The sequence below is a fragment of the Cyprinus carpio genome, chromosome A7 (assembly GCF_018340385.1).
Source record: "Cyprinus carpio isolate SPL01 chromosome A7, ASM1834038v1, whole genome shotgun sequence".
In the NCBI taxonomy this organism is placed as follows: Eukaryota; Metazoa; Chordata; class Actinopteri; order Cypriniformes; family Cyprinidae; genus Cyprinus; species Cyprinus carpio.
In genome coordinates this window covers 29078855-29092642 of record NC_056578.1, presented here as the reverse complement: position 1 = coordinate 29092642, position 13788 = coordinate 29078855, and the positions used below count along the sequence as shown (strand labels likewise).

The 13788-nt window shown below is 37.8% G+C and overlaps 2 protein-coding genes across 4 annotated transcripts in view; both read left to right on the top strand.

Moving 5' to 3' along the window:
* The first annotated feature begins 532 nt into the window (after positions 1–532).
* On the top strand, positions 533–4191 carry LOC109059885 (methionyl-tRNA formyltransferase, mitochondrial-like). Its single transcript, XM_042760725.1, has 9 exons — positions 533–1051; positions 1141–1341; positions 1496–1618; positions 1745–1847; positions 2176–2251; positions 2381–2472; positions 2566–2644; positions 3339–3415; positions 3805–4191. Exons 1-9 carry the CDS (start codon positions 813–815, stop codon positions 4000–4002), a joined length of 1188 nt encoding a protein of 395 aa, XP_042616659.1. The 5' UTR covers positions 533–812; the 3' UTR covers positions 4003–4191.
* A 153-nt stretch (positions 4192–4344) lies between these two features.
* ppip5k1a (diphosphoinositol pentakisphosphate kinase 1a) overlaps positions 4345–13788 on the top strand; it is a 35447-nt gene continuing 26003 nt past the window's right edge. For 2 of the 3 annotated variants that reach the window (XM_042760724.1, XM_042760723.1), the window contains exons 1-13: positions 4345–4504; positions 7405–7901; positions 8286–8481; positions 9025–9115; positions 9236–9321; positions 9744–9898; positions 11206–11307; positions 11591–11752; positions 11889–12010; positions 12090–12191; positions 12350–12436; positions 12533–12608; positions 13137–13246. In XM_042760724.1, the coding sequence (XP_042616658.1) occupies positions 7752–7901; positions 8286–8481; positions 9025–9115; positions 9236–9321; positions 9744–9898; positions 11206–11307; positions 11591–11752; positions 11889–12010; positions 12090–12191; positions 12350–12436; positions 12533–12608; positions 13137–13246 (1439 nt within the window). In that variant the 5' untranslated portion in view covers positions 4345–4504; positions 7405–7751. The remainder of the gene's footprint in view (positions 4505–7404; positions 7902–8285; positions 8482–9024; positions 9116–9235; positions 9322–9743; positions 9899–11205; positions 11308–11590; positions 11753–11888; positions 12011–12089; positions 12192–12349; positions 12437–12532; positions 12609–13136; positions 13247–13788) is intronic. The other variant, XM_042760722.1, reaches the window with a different exon arrangement.

Here is a 13788-nt window from a genome sequence, read left to right as displayed (position 1 = left end):
ATTTTCAAAGCACAATGCAAAAACTGTGACATTCATTCACTGATGCGCTTTAATCAGCAGCAGCTAAATCCGGAAGCGCGTATACTTACTTTTATACTATACTTACATTTTAAGTTTGAAAATGATGAAAATTCATATAAAAAAGTAGTAGTAAATATTAGCATTTTATGTTTAAGTTTTAATTTGTATTTAATACTACCTTTTAATTTTTTAATAGTATTATCACACATTATTATTTAGTTTATTATTTTATAAAATGTATGTAAAAATAATATAATAAAAATAATATATATTAATATAAAAAAATATTATCACTATTATTATTTTTTTTTTTTTATAGTTATATTTAATGGGTCACGCTGTATGCAGTGTGAGGACCAAACCAAATCTCCAGGTTCTCTTATGAGAACCAGGCTGAAAAAATGATGTGCACCCACTGATCTATATATGTATATAGTTCTCTATTATAGATCAGTGGTGAGCACCCCTGTTTATAAACGTATATTACAGGACTTTTATATGGAACCTATAGCGGAAATGACGTCAACATCAACATGGCGACGCAGTTATGTTCCTGTGTGTGCACGTTACTGTAACCTTGCAGCTGTCATCTGCCGGTTTGCGAAAACGGATTAGTATAATTAATGTAATTTGGACACGTATTTGTGAAAAATGTCACGACTGTCTCGATTGAAGTTATCATGAAAGATTAGAATGACTCCTCTGTCTACTGCGTGCTTAGAGTATTGATAGTTTTGTGTTTTGTTAGCTGTTAAACATAGTTTTATGTCATTTATGAAATCTTGCAGAGGATGTGGAACCTAAACTATTTAAAATTCATAGATCAGAGACGTTTGCTGTCTCAAGGACTTTGCAGCAACTACATAACACGCCTTCGTCGATGTGAAAGCAATGTGAGTTTATTTCTGTTAAGCAGAAATAGATCTTTTGTAACTCAAACACAATCTGCTTCAAAACCACGCTGGAGAGTATTGTTCTTTGGAAGTGATGATTTTGCAGTGGAATCACTGAAACGGCTTCATTTATCTCGGTAATGATATCCAGTTGTTACTGCATTACAGTGGGTGCTATTAAACATACTGCTTTATTCATGTGACTAGTTTGCTTTTCATTTTGTAGAGATGACTCAACAGCTGGAGTCATAGATTCACTTGAGGTGGTGACGCTGTCCAGAGATACTCCAGTCAGAAAGTATGCAGAGTGGCACAGACTCCCTCTTCACCACTGGCCAGATGTGGACTTGAGTGCACAGTTTGATGTTGGTGTGGTGGTGTCCTTTGGCTGTTTAATCAAAGAGAACATCATCAACAGAATGCCATAGTGAGTAATGAGGATTCAGGGAGAAAGCATGACTAAACACAAAGACTGGATCGATACTGTACTATTTGTGTCTGTTGTCATTGTGTAACTGCATGATCTCAGCCTATTACAGACCATAATTTCTGTGTGTGTGTGTGTGTGTTTTATTCTTCAGCGGGGTCCTGAATGTGCACCCTAGTCTGTTGCCACGCTGGCGGGGACCTGCTCCAATCTTTCATACGATTCTACATGGTGACCGTGTCACAGGAGTGACTATCATGCAAATAAGACCTAAGAGGTAACTGACATGTTATGGTCCATGGCAGCATCAGTTTTTAAGTACATAAAATATTCTAAGTATTTCTTTTTATTTCTCTTCCAATTATAAAGTCTTTTATTTTATGGCTTTCATTTCATATTTTAGATTTGATGTAGGCCCCATTCTTCAGCAAGAGCTGTACGAGGTTCCAAAGAACTGCACTGCTGATGAGCTCGGAGCCACTTTAGCGGTTGAGGGTTCTAGAATGGTAACTGACTCCCACCTCTTAGCAGCACAACTGTCTTTAACATTGATAATAAGAGATGTTTCCGGAAAAACTAGCATATTAGAATAATTTCTGTGTGACACTGAAGACTGGAGCAATGGCTGCTGAAGATTCATCTTTGGCATCACAGGAATGGATTACAAAGAATAAATTATAAATTAGGAATAAATGAAGAATTCATTTACTTAAAATTTGTCAGTGGGTTTGGCTTGGCACTCTGCAGCTGCTCCAAAAACACTATTTGGCATGAAATCAAAAGTTTGATTGAAATGAATGGTTTTACAACTTCTGTCTCATATTAAATCAACAGTTGATGGACACTCTAAAACATCTTCCAGAAAGGGCAGCAAACAGAAAGGAGCAACCTAAGGAGGGTGCATCATTTGGTAAGTCTGTTCTCAAGGTAATGACTAAAACAGAGCGTCAGCAAATTCTGAAGCAGTGAAGCACTCATTAGACCACCATGTGAGAATAATGTTAAAACAGATGAACCTCATTAATACAACCCTCTTCAGCCCCCAAAATCAGTTCCCGAATGGCCTGGATAATATGGGAAGAGCATAGCTGTGACTACATTGATCGGCTGTTTCGAGCTATTGGATCTCGGGTAGGACTAAAGAGATCCTAAGAAATATTCATTTACATCAGTTATGATTTTAGACAACATTAAACACAAGTGTTTTTTTTTTTTCTCAATCAGATTCCTTTGAAAACAATGTGGATGGGCAATCCCATCAAACTTCTGGACTATGTTGGCAAATGCAATGTGTCGTTTGCAGGTAACCAGAGACACTTATTTGGTGATTTTGTGGTTTTGGTTGTGACTAAGTGATTAAGGGTTTTTCACACCTGACTCATTTGGAGCTTTCCTTTCCGAAACCTGGCAGTTTTCTCCCTTATTTTGTTCCATTTAGGCATACAGTATATGAACATGGCAGTCGTGTTCAGATCCACACCAAAATAACTGGTCTGCAATCGTCTCAGTGAAGTCATCTCAGCCAGACTGAAAACTCTGGAGCAGTTTTCTTGTGGCGAGAAAGCAATCTGACCTAACGATCCAAGCTTATAGTTCATAATGGGAAATTGCTTAATTTTGTGGGTGAACAAATTACTTAACATACTTGAAAACCAAACAGCACCACTTTATCGTAAAATGTCATTGTTTTTCTCCAAAACAGGTCCATTGCAATCTTAATAATTTATGTGTATATTGATGGATGATCCCAGAATCCAAAAGACAGTTTTATGCACGTGACTTGCAAAAACACTTTGCAGTTACTCTGTGAAATGTTGCATTCTGAAAGTGTACTAAACCAAAGAAATAATGCAACATTGTAAGAGTTTAAGTCCCTCTTTCGGAACAAAGAAAACATTTACATTTATCTACTTGTCTGAAAACGCTCTAACTAACTATGTTTGTCTACAGGAAAGAGTTATATAAGTGATCTCACTTTCTTTCACATGTCTTTGCAGCTGCTCCATATTTATCATCAATGCCAGGGTCTGTCCATTATCAGAAAGAATCCAGTACTCTACTTGTTCGCTGCAAGGTATGCACATGGAGTTCGGAAATGTTATCACAAGTCCACTAGCGCAGAAGGAATATGCTCAATACTAATCAAACTGCCAGAGGCCTGCCACTTTGTTGGTGTGGATGTACAGTGTACAGCAAGTTTTTCCCCTTCAGCTGTTCCCTTGTTTTTAATGATCACAGAGTTTACTCTGATCTGCTGTCAATCCCCTGCGCTCCAGTCTCCATAGAAAATTAATCTGAAAACACCACTTATGATGCACTCACTTTGTGCCAGTATTTTAGTATAAGGCTCTAATAGAATTTATATACTATCATTATTTTTATTTATGTTTTGAATTACCTTTTATTTTTTTTTTAAAAAAATATTGCTGTTTAACATTTTATTTATTCATTTATTTATTTTAGGATGGCTGGGTTGGTTTCAAAGCTGTGAATTTCAAGAAAAGACTGTCAGCGGCAGATTTCTTTAATGGATATCTCCATCAGAGCGTGCTGAAGAAATCTCCCTCCACAAACACCTGTCTGTTCCAGAGTTATAAAGAGACTCATTTACCTGCAGGACACGACAACAACATGCTACAGCGGAATAACTCTTCACTCTGAAGCCTGGCTTTATTGCAGTCATGGATAATAACATATAATCATATGAACTGTCATGTCATTGAAAACATTTTTGTCTGTTTTAAGACAATGTTGTATTTAATACCGGACTGTACTGTACTTGCAGATCTCTGCACATTCGTATAGCCGTGACATTAATCATTGTGAATACGATAAAATTATTTGATATCATTTGAATGGTTGTTCTATTTGAGTCAGCGACACAAGAATGTATTATGATTGGTTTCCATCTAAAATATTACACAATTTTATCAGGAGAAAGCACTACTCCAAATATTGAGGCGAATGAGTCCAATGCTGCCTCGTAAGTCCCGCCCTCTTATCGCCTCACACGATAGTGACGGTCGTCTGTCCGCAAATCCTGCTCTCTCATTGGCTGGAACCTTTGTTTATCTTTGCGTGCGAAGTAAAGTTCGGTTTCATTTACAACCTGTCAAATCCGTGGACAGCTGTGAAGTCAGCACCGCCTCGCGCATCACGTAGAGTAAGTCATCACTGGAAAATGCCGTTTATGTTCGTGTTATGTTATGAGCTTTGATATTGCCATTCAGCTATATTCCGTTGTCATTCAGTTTTCATAATCGCTGAAGAAAAGTGTCTTGTTTACGTTGAGCTAATGAATAGCCATGTTGCTAGCTAACGTTAGCGAGCCTACACAACCTAGTCACGACTTCTCTTACATATTTACAAACGGAAACCTGATGCGTAGACTGTGCTGTCACAGTTACAAGTGCAATACTGTGTTTTCAGATAATAAACTGATAACAGTAGTAATTGCATAGACATTATATAATACGTGTTCTGCAGGAGTACGTTACAGCTAACGCAGGGCTTACGGCCAAGTTGTGTTCGAGTTCCTCGAGCAATTGAACAGGTGTAAATAAGGGATTTCAAGCGTCTAATACTTCTGAACTTCTAATACTTTGTACAGCAGAAGGATAATCGTGTTAAGTATGGAGCCAGCATAACCCAAAATAACTAACGTGTGTGCCAAGAATGGATTCAAACTCGGGTCAACTGGAAATCACTTGAGTTTATATGTTTTCAAAGAAACTGTCTTCTTCATTTTATTTTCTCAAGTATCTTTAATTAATGTCTTTGGAAAAGTGAAAGCTTATAGTTTGGGGCTTACTGTGTTACAGTCTAGATATTTTTATACTCTTCTCGGTCCTGTATTCTTGATATGAGGTTTCCTGTAGATTCATCAAGTGTATTAGATCTAATTATTTCACAGGTTTGTTCAGCTGTTCAGGCTCGTTACCATCTTCATCGTGTTACCTGGTTGATTCAGTAAAAAATGTATGACTTGAAAGCGGTCAAGTAAAATGAGATCCAGGGGGCGATTCTTTTTATTTAGAGACTAAACAGAAACTAAAACCTCCGTTAAGATCATTTTATATAACTCAGTCTAGGTGTTTGTCAAAGCGCTGACATGAAGGATTGATTTTGCGGTGTTGTTACAGTGGCACAAATGTATTTTCAATCTCTGAGAACAGAGCTCTGTGTGGTTAGTCTGGACTGGAGAATTTGCTGACGTGAAGGCAGGAGCTGTAACATGAGTGCCAGCATGATAATTAAGCAATAAGACACAAGCAGAAGTGCTGGTGTTTTACATGTTCAAAAACTCTGGTTAGATCATGTATTTCTTTTTTTTTCTTTTTTTTTGGTGATGAAAATAAATTAATGAGAAACCAAAGCGTTAAGTTTCAAGTTTTGCATGCCACAAAGCCATGAAAAAATAAAATAAGTAGACAGATATTAATAAATATTAATAAATAAACTATTAGGAAATCGATATAAGCACAGCCATGATAACCCACAAAACCTCCACCTAAAGTCAAATCGCAGCTGTGCTGGTATTCAAAACAGTCCACATGTTTGTGTGATATTGCTTAAAGGGATAGTTCACCTAAAAAATGTCAATTCTTTCATCAGTCACTCAACCTCATGTCGTTCGAAACCCATAAGTCTTTCATTCATCCTCCAAACACAAATTAATGTTCATATCCATATGAATTGAGCTGTTTAATCCATGTCCAAAGAAATGATCGCTTTATATAATAAACAGATTTAATTTAGTCTTTTTGTTCACATGTAAACAATGGTCAGTGCACATGCATTATGCACATTGAATATGGTAATTGTAGGAGCCAAATGTAACTATTATTTCACTAACAGAGGTGCAGTGTGCACTGTGGTGAATAGGTTTAGGTCACCTGTTCACATCCTGTGATATTAACCTTCCCTTGATGTTGTATTTTGTATTACTGGCGGGAACATGCTATATGGTTCTTATCATAGTTTCAAATGTTTTTTTCTTTAAATTAAATTAACAACATTGTTTAATATATTTATTTTATGAGTAAAGAACAACTAATGCCCTGGGCATACAGGAAAGCCACTACAGGAAACTTAACTGTATTTGCTTGATGAGCACAAACACACCTCATTGGTTCTCATGGAGGCTCAAAGATATTTGTGTGCCATGCAAGAACAAACCGTCTTGGCTCTCACATGTCAGGCACATTTGAGCTAGGAATGAGCAATATTTTAGCAATAAGCCCAATTAAAGTTGTGGTTTACAGTGAATTTAGAACAACTAGGCACAATGCCTAGATCCATGCATTAGGTCTGAAAGGGACAGCAGATTAATATACTGGCTGCTGTGTGTCCTTAATGTTAATAACAAAAGATGGAGAAAATCACTCACTGCTCTTGACTGAAAATCTTTTGTAGTTTTCATACAAATTACTTTATATTTAATTCACACTGTGAAGACTCTATTATAGTGTTTTATTGATACATTTTATTATACAGTTTCTGTGATTGTGTCTCTTGTCTGAATTTTTTTTTTGCAATATCCCTCACTCCTAATTTGAGTTTATGTTTACCATATTTGATGTGCTCTATGTATGTACATTAGATCAGCCTAATTATGTTCATTATATAAAGTCTGTTCATCATCTAAAATCTTTTCATCATAAAAAGTGACCAGAAGGCTTGTATTAAACTGCTCAATTCCTATGGATTACATTTATGATGTCTTTATGAACTTTTTGAAGCATCAAAGTTTTGGTGGAATGGACTTGCAGTGGAGGGACAGAAATCTCTCAGGTTGCTTCGAAAACATCTTCATTTGTTTCAATGAAAGTCTTATGGGTTTGAAATGACATGAGGGTGAGTAACGGATGACAGAATTTTCATTTATAGGTGAACTAACCTTTTAATTGGCTGTGTTAATTGTGCAAGGACTACTGTCAGTGGCCATCTACCAATCCCTTTTAAGCTAAAACTAATGTCACTCCTGACACCGAGATCACAATTTATGTGTGCACTGACTTATTGGATCCATTATTGATTAAGCGTGTTTGTTTGTTTTTGTAGGAATGAAGGTGCTTTTTTTCATCGTTCAGTCCACTCTTTGAGGATCTTGTTAAGACACCTGGAGAAAGACCCTCTGTCATATAAACGGAAAAGCATAAACCTTAGGAAGAATGAATTTGTGTTATCAGTCCAGCACTTCACATCCTTTCAAATAACTGTTTACCTGCACTTTGTCAGGCCTCATTCAGCCTCCTCTCTAACTCACACTCACACGCTCCGCCAGCGACCCCACCGCGGCTCCTGCAGGCTGGGTACGGAGCTGGTCTGGCCGCGTGCCCCTCCAGCTCTGTGTGTTAGTGTGAGATGGCGCGGCAGGAAGCAGAGGGTCGCTGCCGCTGTGGACTGTAATGTCAGAGCCCAGCAGCCCCGGCGAGAGCCAGTGCGGCGCTCCCAGATTCTTCGTGGGCTGCGCGGAGGATGAGAGCGAAGGCCTGGACGACTGCGCCAGCATGAGGACAGACATGGAGCTGTACGAAGACGACCTGGAGGATGACTCGGTACGAATGGTGTATCGCCACCATTATTAATTTTAAAATGTTAAGTGATGAAGTACTGTGCAACAAAACTGCTTCATGGCCATGCAATTATAGAAAGTGAATCAAAACCCTTGAAATATCAAACAGTCCGATTTAAGGAATAAACAATGCCGTGGCTTAACCTTTTTCATTTTTTAGATTTTGATATAATTCAGGACTGTTTTTGTTATGCAGCCTGTCTCAGGTTGTTCATGATATTCTCCAGAAATTGTTGAAACCCCCTGAAGTGTTCTTTTCAGCATCTGTACACATAAGTACGGCCAATTACATGCAGTCTTACTGCTGAGTTTGATATGTCCAGGTAGATACCGGTATGTCTTATTTAAATTCTTGCTTCTTCTCTTGCCTCCAGAACGTCAGATCATGGTGGGGATTTGCTGTATGATGAAGAAATCGAAGTCCAAACCCATGACTCAGATCTTGGAGCGTCTTTGCAAGTTTGAGTACATCACAGTGGTCATCTTTCCAGAGGACGTCATACTCAGTGAGCCGGTGGAGAAGTGGCCACTCTGTGACTGCCTGATATCATTTCACTCTAAAGGTATGGGTTTCTCCACCGAAGTCTTAACTGTAAAATAAGTCAATAAAATCAAGAAGCAGCTTTATGGAAGGGGTCTCATGTTCAGTTACTAAACATTTCTGCATCATCAACTAGACTAATGAGACACAATGAAGGTACAGTCACATTGGCAACATTTCAGCAAAATGCTGTGGGCTAAAAGGTCAGTTGTTGATTGTCAATAATGTAGGGATGTATGAAGCACAGCTCACACAGAAGTCACTTTCAAACCCAGCTGCTTTCTGTTGGTCAAGCTAATTTGAGTTACAAACTTGAACCTGTTGCGAAGTCTGCATGGGAAAAATCTGCAATCTGCATTTTGCCCTCATATGAAGTTCACCATTTTAATGGATTCCTATTGAAATGGATTTTTGCCTGTGAAAACATCCCAAACAATTTTACTGTATTTTGCTTCTTTGGTGCGCAAAAATGCCTGATAAGAAGTCAACAAATTTATTTACCATTGTGTCATTGTATATTATCATGGCTTTACTACCAACATTAATATTTTCTCTTTTAAATTAGGTTTCCCCTTGGATAAGGCAGTGAGTTACGCAAAGCTCCGCAACCCACTCCTCATCAATGATCTTAATATGCAGTATTACATACAGGATAGGTATTAGCATGTTCTTCAACCACAGTTTTGCATATTGTTTCTCATATTTGCATACATTTTGGCATCCTGTATGATTCCTGAATAAGGCTTTTATGTGCTTTTTTTAAAATCATATTTTAGGAGGGAAGTATATCGTATCCTGCAGGAGGAGGGGATAGATCTGCCACGCTATGCTGTGTTAAACCGTGACCCTGACAAACCTGACGGTCAGTCAAAGCTTTTTTTCTTTTGTTATTTGCTTGCTTATTTCCCTGTCATCCAATATTGAAGTACAATCCTTAATCTTAGCAAAGTGTCCTGCTTTGTTTCTGCTCTGATTTATTTTAGTCTCTGAGTAAATATAGCCCCTCACGCAGAGCAATTTCAAGTGTTTTATAGGGCTGTGATGGGATCATCTGGCATCCAATGAGCCATTATGTTCTTGGCAGCTATGACAGTTCCCTGAGGACTTGAATAAATTTATCCTCCTCTAAACAAATGACAATCAAAGTGCTATATTTACCCAGTTATAAATCCACATAATGGTCATATATCAGATGATGACTGTGTTATCTGTGTATCTGCTCAGATATTGTTTCTCTTCACTGGAATACTGTTTTGATTGGCCTTTCTTTCTTGTGTGCCATAGAGTGTAACCTTGTTGAGGGAGAAGACCAAGTTGAAGTTAACGGCGAAGTCTTTCTAAAACCCTTTGTAGAGAAGCCAGTTTCTGCTGAGGACCATAATGTGTACATCTACTACCCAACTTCAGCTGGAGGAGGCAGCCAGCGTCTCTTCAGAAAGGTTTTATAAAATGAGTTAACAGAGTCTCTAATGGAGTATTTAATTTTTTCAAGATGTAGAAAGGACATTAATCCTTCAACCAAGAAAATTAGGAGGGGGACATGAGGATTTCCAATGTAACAATATCGTGCAACAATGAAGCAAAAGCAACAATATCAGCATGACGCTTGTTGTACAAGCCATCAGCAGTGGGTACTCCAAAAATTGCAATTACTGGGCAGGGTTTCACAGAAACATTAAGAGCCTTTGACAATGTAGCAAAAAAAAGAAGACCAGAATGGATACATACATGTATAAAATGAATGAGTATGATCTGCTGGGGATAGCGAACATCTTTTGCACGTATCATCTTCTGTTAAAGAAAGTTTCTTCAGCTTTGCCTTGGTGAAATAAATTCTGTGAACAACTTTGAACTGAATAAGATTCAAATGAGCGCAAATACAGAAAGAGTTCATCTTAGCTAGAGCATTATTCCACAACTCTTCGTCAAGATCCAGTCCTAGCTCACTCTTCCAGGTTTCCATAAGTGCAAAAAGAGGAGGGAACTGTGAGGAGCGCAACAGGCCCTAAATTAAGGAAATATGGCTGGGTGATTTTGATTTCAATGAAAGTTTCCTTTGGCTGGTGGGGGAAGGTAGCAAAATGTGCACGTAATTGAAAATAGCGAAATAAACTGGATTTTGAAATTTTGAATCAACTCAGCAAATCACTGAATGTCACAAATGTGTGATCGGAAAACAAGTCCTGAAACGATACTTAACCCTTCTCCCTGAGCTGTGCAAAAGCAGAATCCAAAGCCGAAGGTGTAAGAAGGTGATTACCACAAATAGGCATATAAATGGATGAAGTGTTTAAATTAAAGTGGTGACAACTGTTTCCAGATTTTATGCGAAGGAAGTACAATCGGGTTAGTGGTGTATTTAGAGAGGCGCCGCAAATTGGGATCAAAAACTAATGCTGGTAACAAGGATGATATGCAGGAGCTAGCTTCTATCATACACCAATTAATATCTGAGGAGTTACACCATGCATATATTTTCTGAATATTAGCTGCTAATAATAGAAAAGGAAATTGGGAAGAACGAGACCCCCTTCTTGATTGGTTCTTTGAAGAGTTGACTTGTGTACACGTGGAGGCTTACCAGCCCAAATATACGAGGATATAGTGGCATCAAATGATCTAAAAAAAGATTTGGGGAGAAAAACTATAGTTTATTAACAAAACTGTATATAAAACTGTGAATTATGCACAAAATGCACAATGTGGAGTAAAGGAATATTTGAGTGTGAATGTGTCTCTGTTTCAGATTGGGAGCAGAAGTAGTGTTTACTCTCCAGAGAGCAGTGTGAGGAAAACTGGCTCCTATATCTATGAAGAGTTCATGCCAACTGATGGCACTGATGTGAAGGTACTAAATAATTTAACATCTTCTTTACCCAGGGATTGCATTACCCTGTTCCTCTTGATCTATACAGAGCAAAGTTTAGTTTTCTTACATGTTAAGTTCAATTGTAAATTTTCTTTTTTTAGAGGAGAAGCAATATTTCTTAGACACTTTGTTTTAGACTTAGTTCTCGTTCATCTTGTTATGCTGTGTGCCTGGAAACTCGTGCTGTTTGTAAAATGTCTCTCCTTTAAACATCAGATGAAAAAAGTATTTTTTGCTCTTGTGTGTGCTTGTTTTGTTACAGGTGTATACAGTAGGGCCAGATTACGCTCACGCAGAGGCTCGTAAATCCCCTGCTCTCGACGGGAAAGTTGAGCGAGACAGTGAAGGCAAAGAAATCCGCTACCCAGTCATGCTCACTGCGATGGAGAAGCTTGTGGCCCGTAAAGTGTGTCTGGCATTCAAGGTCAGATGAGCTGCTCGCTTCTTGGTTTCATGAGACAAGTACTGAATGAAAATGTTTCTGATAGATTACATTTTCTGGGCTTGTGTGTTTTTCTTTCACTTCAGCTAAACCTGTTTATATTGATTTTATTCTCTAGCAAACAGTGTGTGGATTCGACCTCCTCCGAGCCAACGGCCACTCGTATGTGTGTGATGTTAACGGATTTAGCTTTGTGAAGAATTCCATGAAATACTACGATGACTGTGCTAAGATCCTGGGGTAAAGCCTAAAAATCAGATAACGATTCAAAATGATTGTCATTCAACACGTGATGAGTTTGGCTTGTTCTTTCTCTCAGAAATATTGTGATGAGGGAGCTGGCTCCACAGTTCCAGATCCCGTGGTCCATACCTACAGAGGCAGAGGACATTCCTATTGTACCCACTACATCAGGGACCATGTACTTATCACATGCTATACTCACATCTTTGACTCATTAAAGTAGTGTAAACTATTCATTAATGGTAGTAAAACTCATCTTTCTTTAAAATAAATGCCAAGTGCCCCTATTATGGTGTTGCATCAGAATGACTTTTTTTTTGTGGTTCTGTCTGTTAGGATGGAGCTGCGCTGTGTGATTGCTGTGATCCGTCATGGAGATCGTACACCAAAGCAGAAGATGAAGATGGAAGTGCGGAATCCCATGTGTGTTCTTGTCACCTACACAATAGACTTAATCACTTAAAACATGACTAATGGATCCAAAATGCAAAATATCGTGCATTTATTCCTTTCTTTCAGGTTTTTTGAGCTTTTTGAAAAATACGGTGGGTATAAAACAGGCAAGCTGAAGCTAAAGAAACCCAAACAACTGCAGGTACAGTTTTTATATTATTATATTTTGAATTTAAACCAGTCGTTCTCAACCTTATTGATTCAAAACACACCTATTTTTATCTATGCGCACTCGTAGTGTAATTAAAAAATGAGTGTCTTTACAGGACTAAAGATTTAATTTGATGTATGTATATTCATTTTAAAATGCCTATGGTGTTTTAAGATTTTATTAATTTACATGACTTTTCCAGGTCTACAAATCACACTTTTAAAATTAGGCTACCTCATATATTCAAGTTCTCAAAGACTTTGGAATCTTAGTTACTCAAAGGAAACAAAAAGTTAATGAGGTGGTAAATTAAAAATAAGAAATAATTTAATATTTTAGGTCTTTTCTTTTTTTTTAGCTTATTTTATGCCTGTTTTGTCTTATCTTACATCACTTTAAGTCATCTTTAGGCCTTCTTGGAAGTTTGTTGAGACCCCATAGTGAGCCCCGTCCCAGAGCCACTCATTTAAATGTCAGATTTATTGTTAAAACCATATCTATGCTGCGCTGTTTCCACAGGAAGTTCTGGACATTACCAGGACACTCTTGGCAGACATAGGACAACATACTGACTGTGAAATTGAGGAGAAGTCGTCCAAGCTTGAACAACTAAAGACTGTTCTAGAAATGTATGTTTCTGTAAGATGGTAACTGGGCCATGCTAACTGGCACATTTGCAGTGTCCTGTGTTGGCCTTCTTTCAGTCTTGTGACATGACATATTTTCCAAAGAAATCGATACATGTCTCATTTACAATTTTACTGGATCAGGTGTTATATGAAACAATACATTCCTTACCTTCATATTCCTAACAGATGCTTTCTTACAAAAAAAACAAAACAATAATGTTTCAAGTGTGTCAAAGGAGACATCTTTAACATGTCTTAAAGGAGATTTAGTTCTGTTAGTTCACAATATCCAGTGATATTACCAACATGCAGTATTTTTAGAATCTCAGTTGTAAGATTTGTCCTGTGACACAATACGCAGTGTCCCCTTTCACAACCCTTGTCAAACATCACTCATTTTGGAATAGCATAGATTCGCTGGATATATTTCAGAGCAGCTGATCTGGCAAGTCCTTGTGGCTATGTTAATATAGACGTCAGTCAAAAACAGTGAGGTGGAAGGTAAACTTCTTTGGAGCCTATAGGATATGGCCTGATTAAAC

Coding starts and splice junctions, on each gene's coding strand:
- LOC109059885 (XM_042760725.1), top strand. CDS start 813: ATGTGGAACCTAAACTATTTAAAATTCATAGATCAGAGACGTTTGCTG. Junction 2,252..2,380: donor TAAGGAGGGTGCATCATTTG/GTAAGTCTGTTC, acceptor AACCCTCTTCAG/CCCCCAAAATCAGTTCCCGA. Junction 2,473..2,565: donor TTCGAGCTATTGGATCTCGG/GTAGGACTAAAG, acceptor TTTCTCAATCAG/ATTCCTTTGAAAACAATGTG.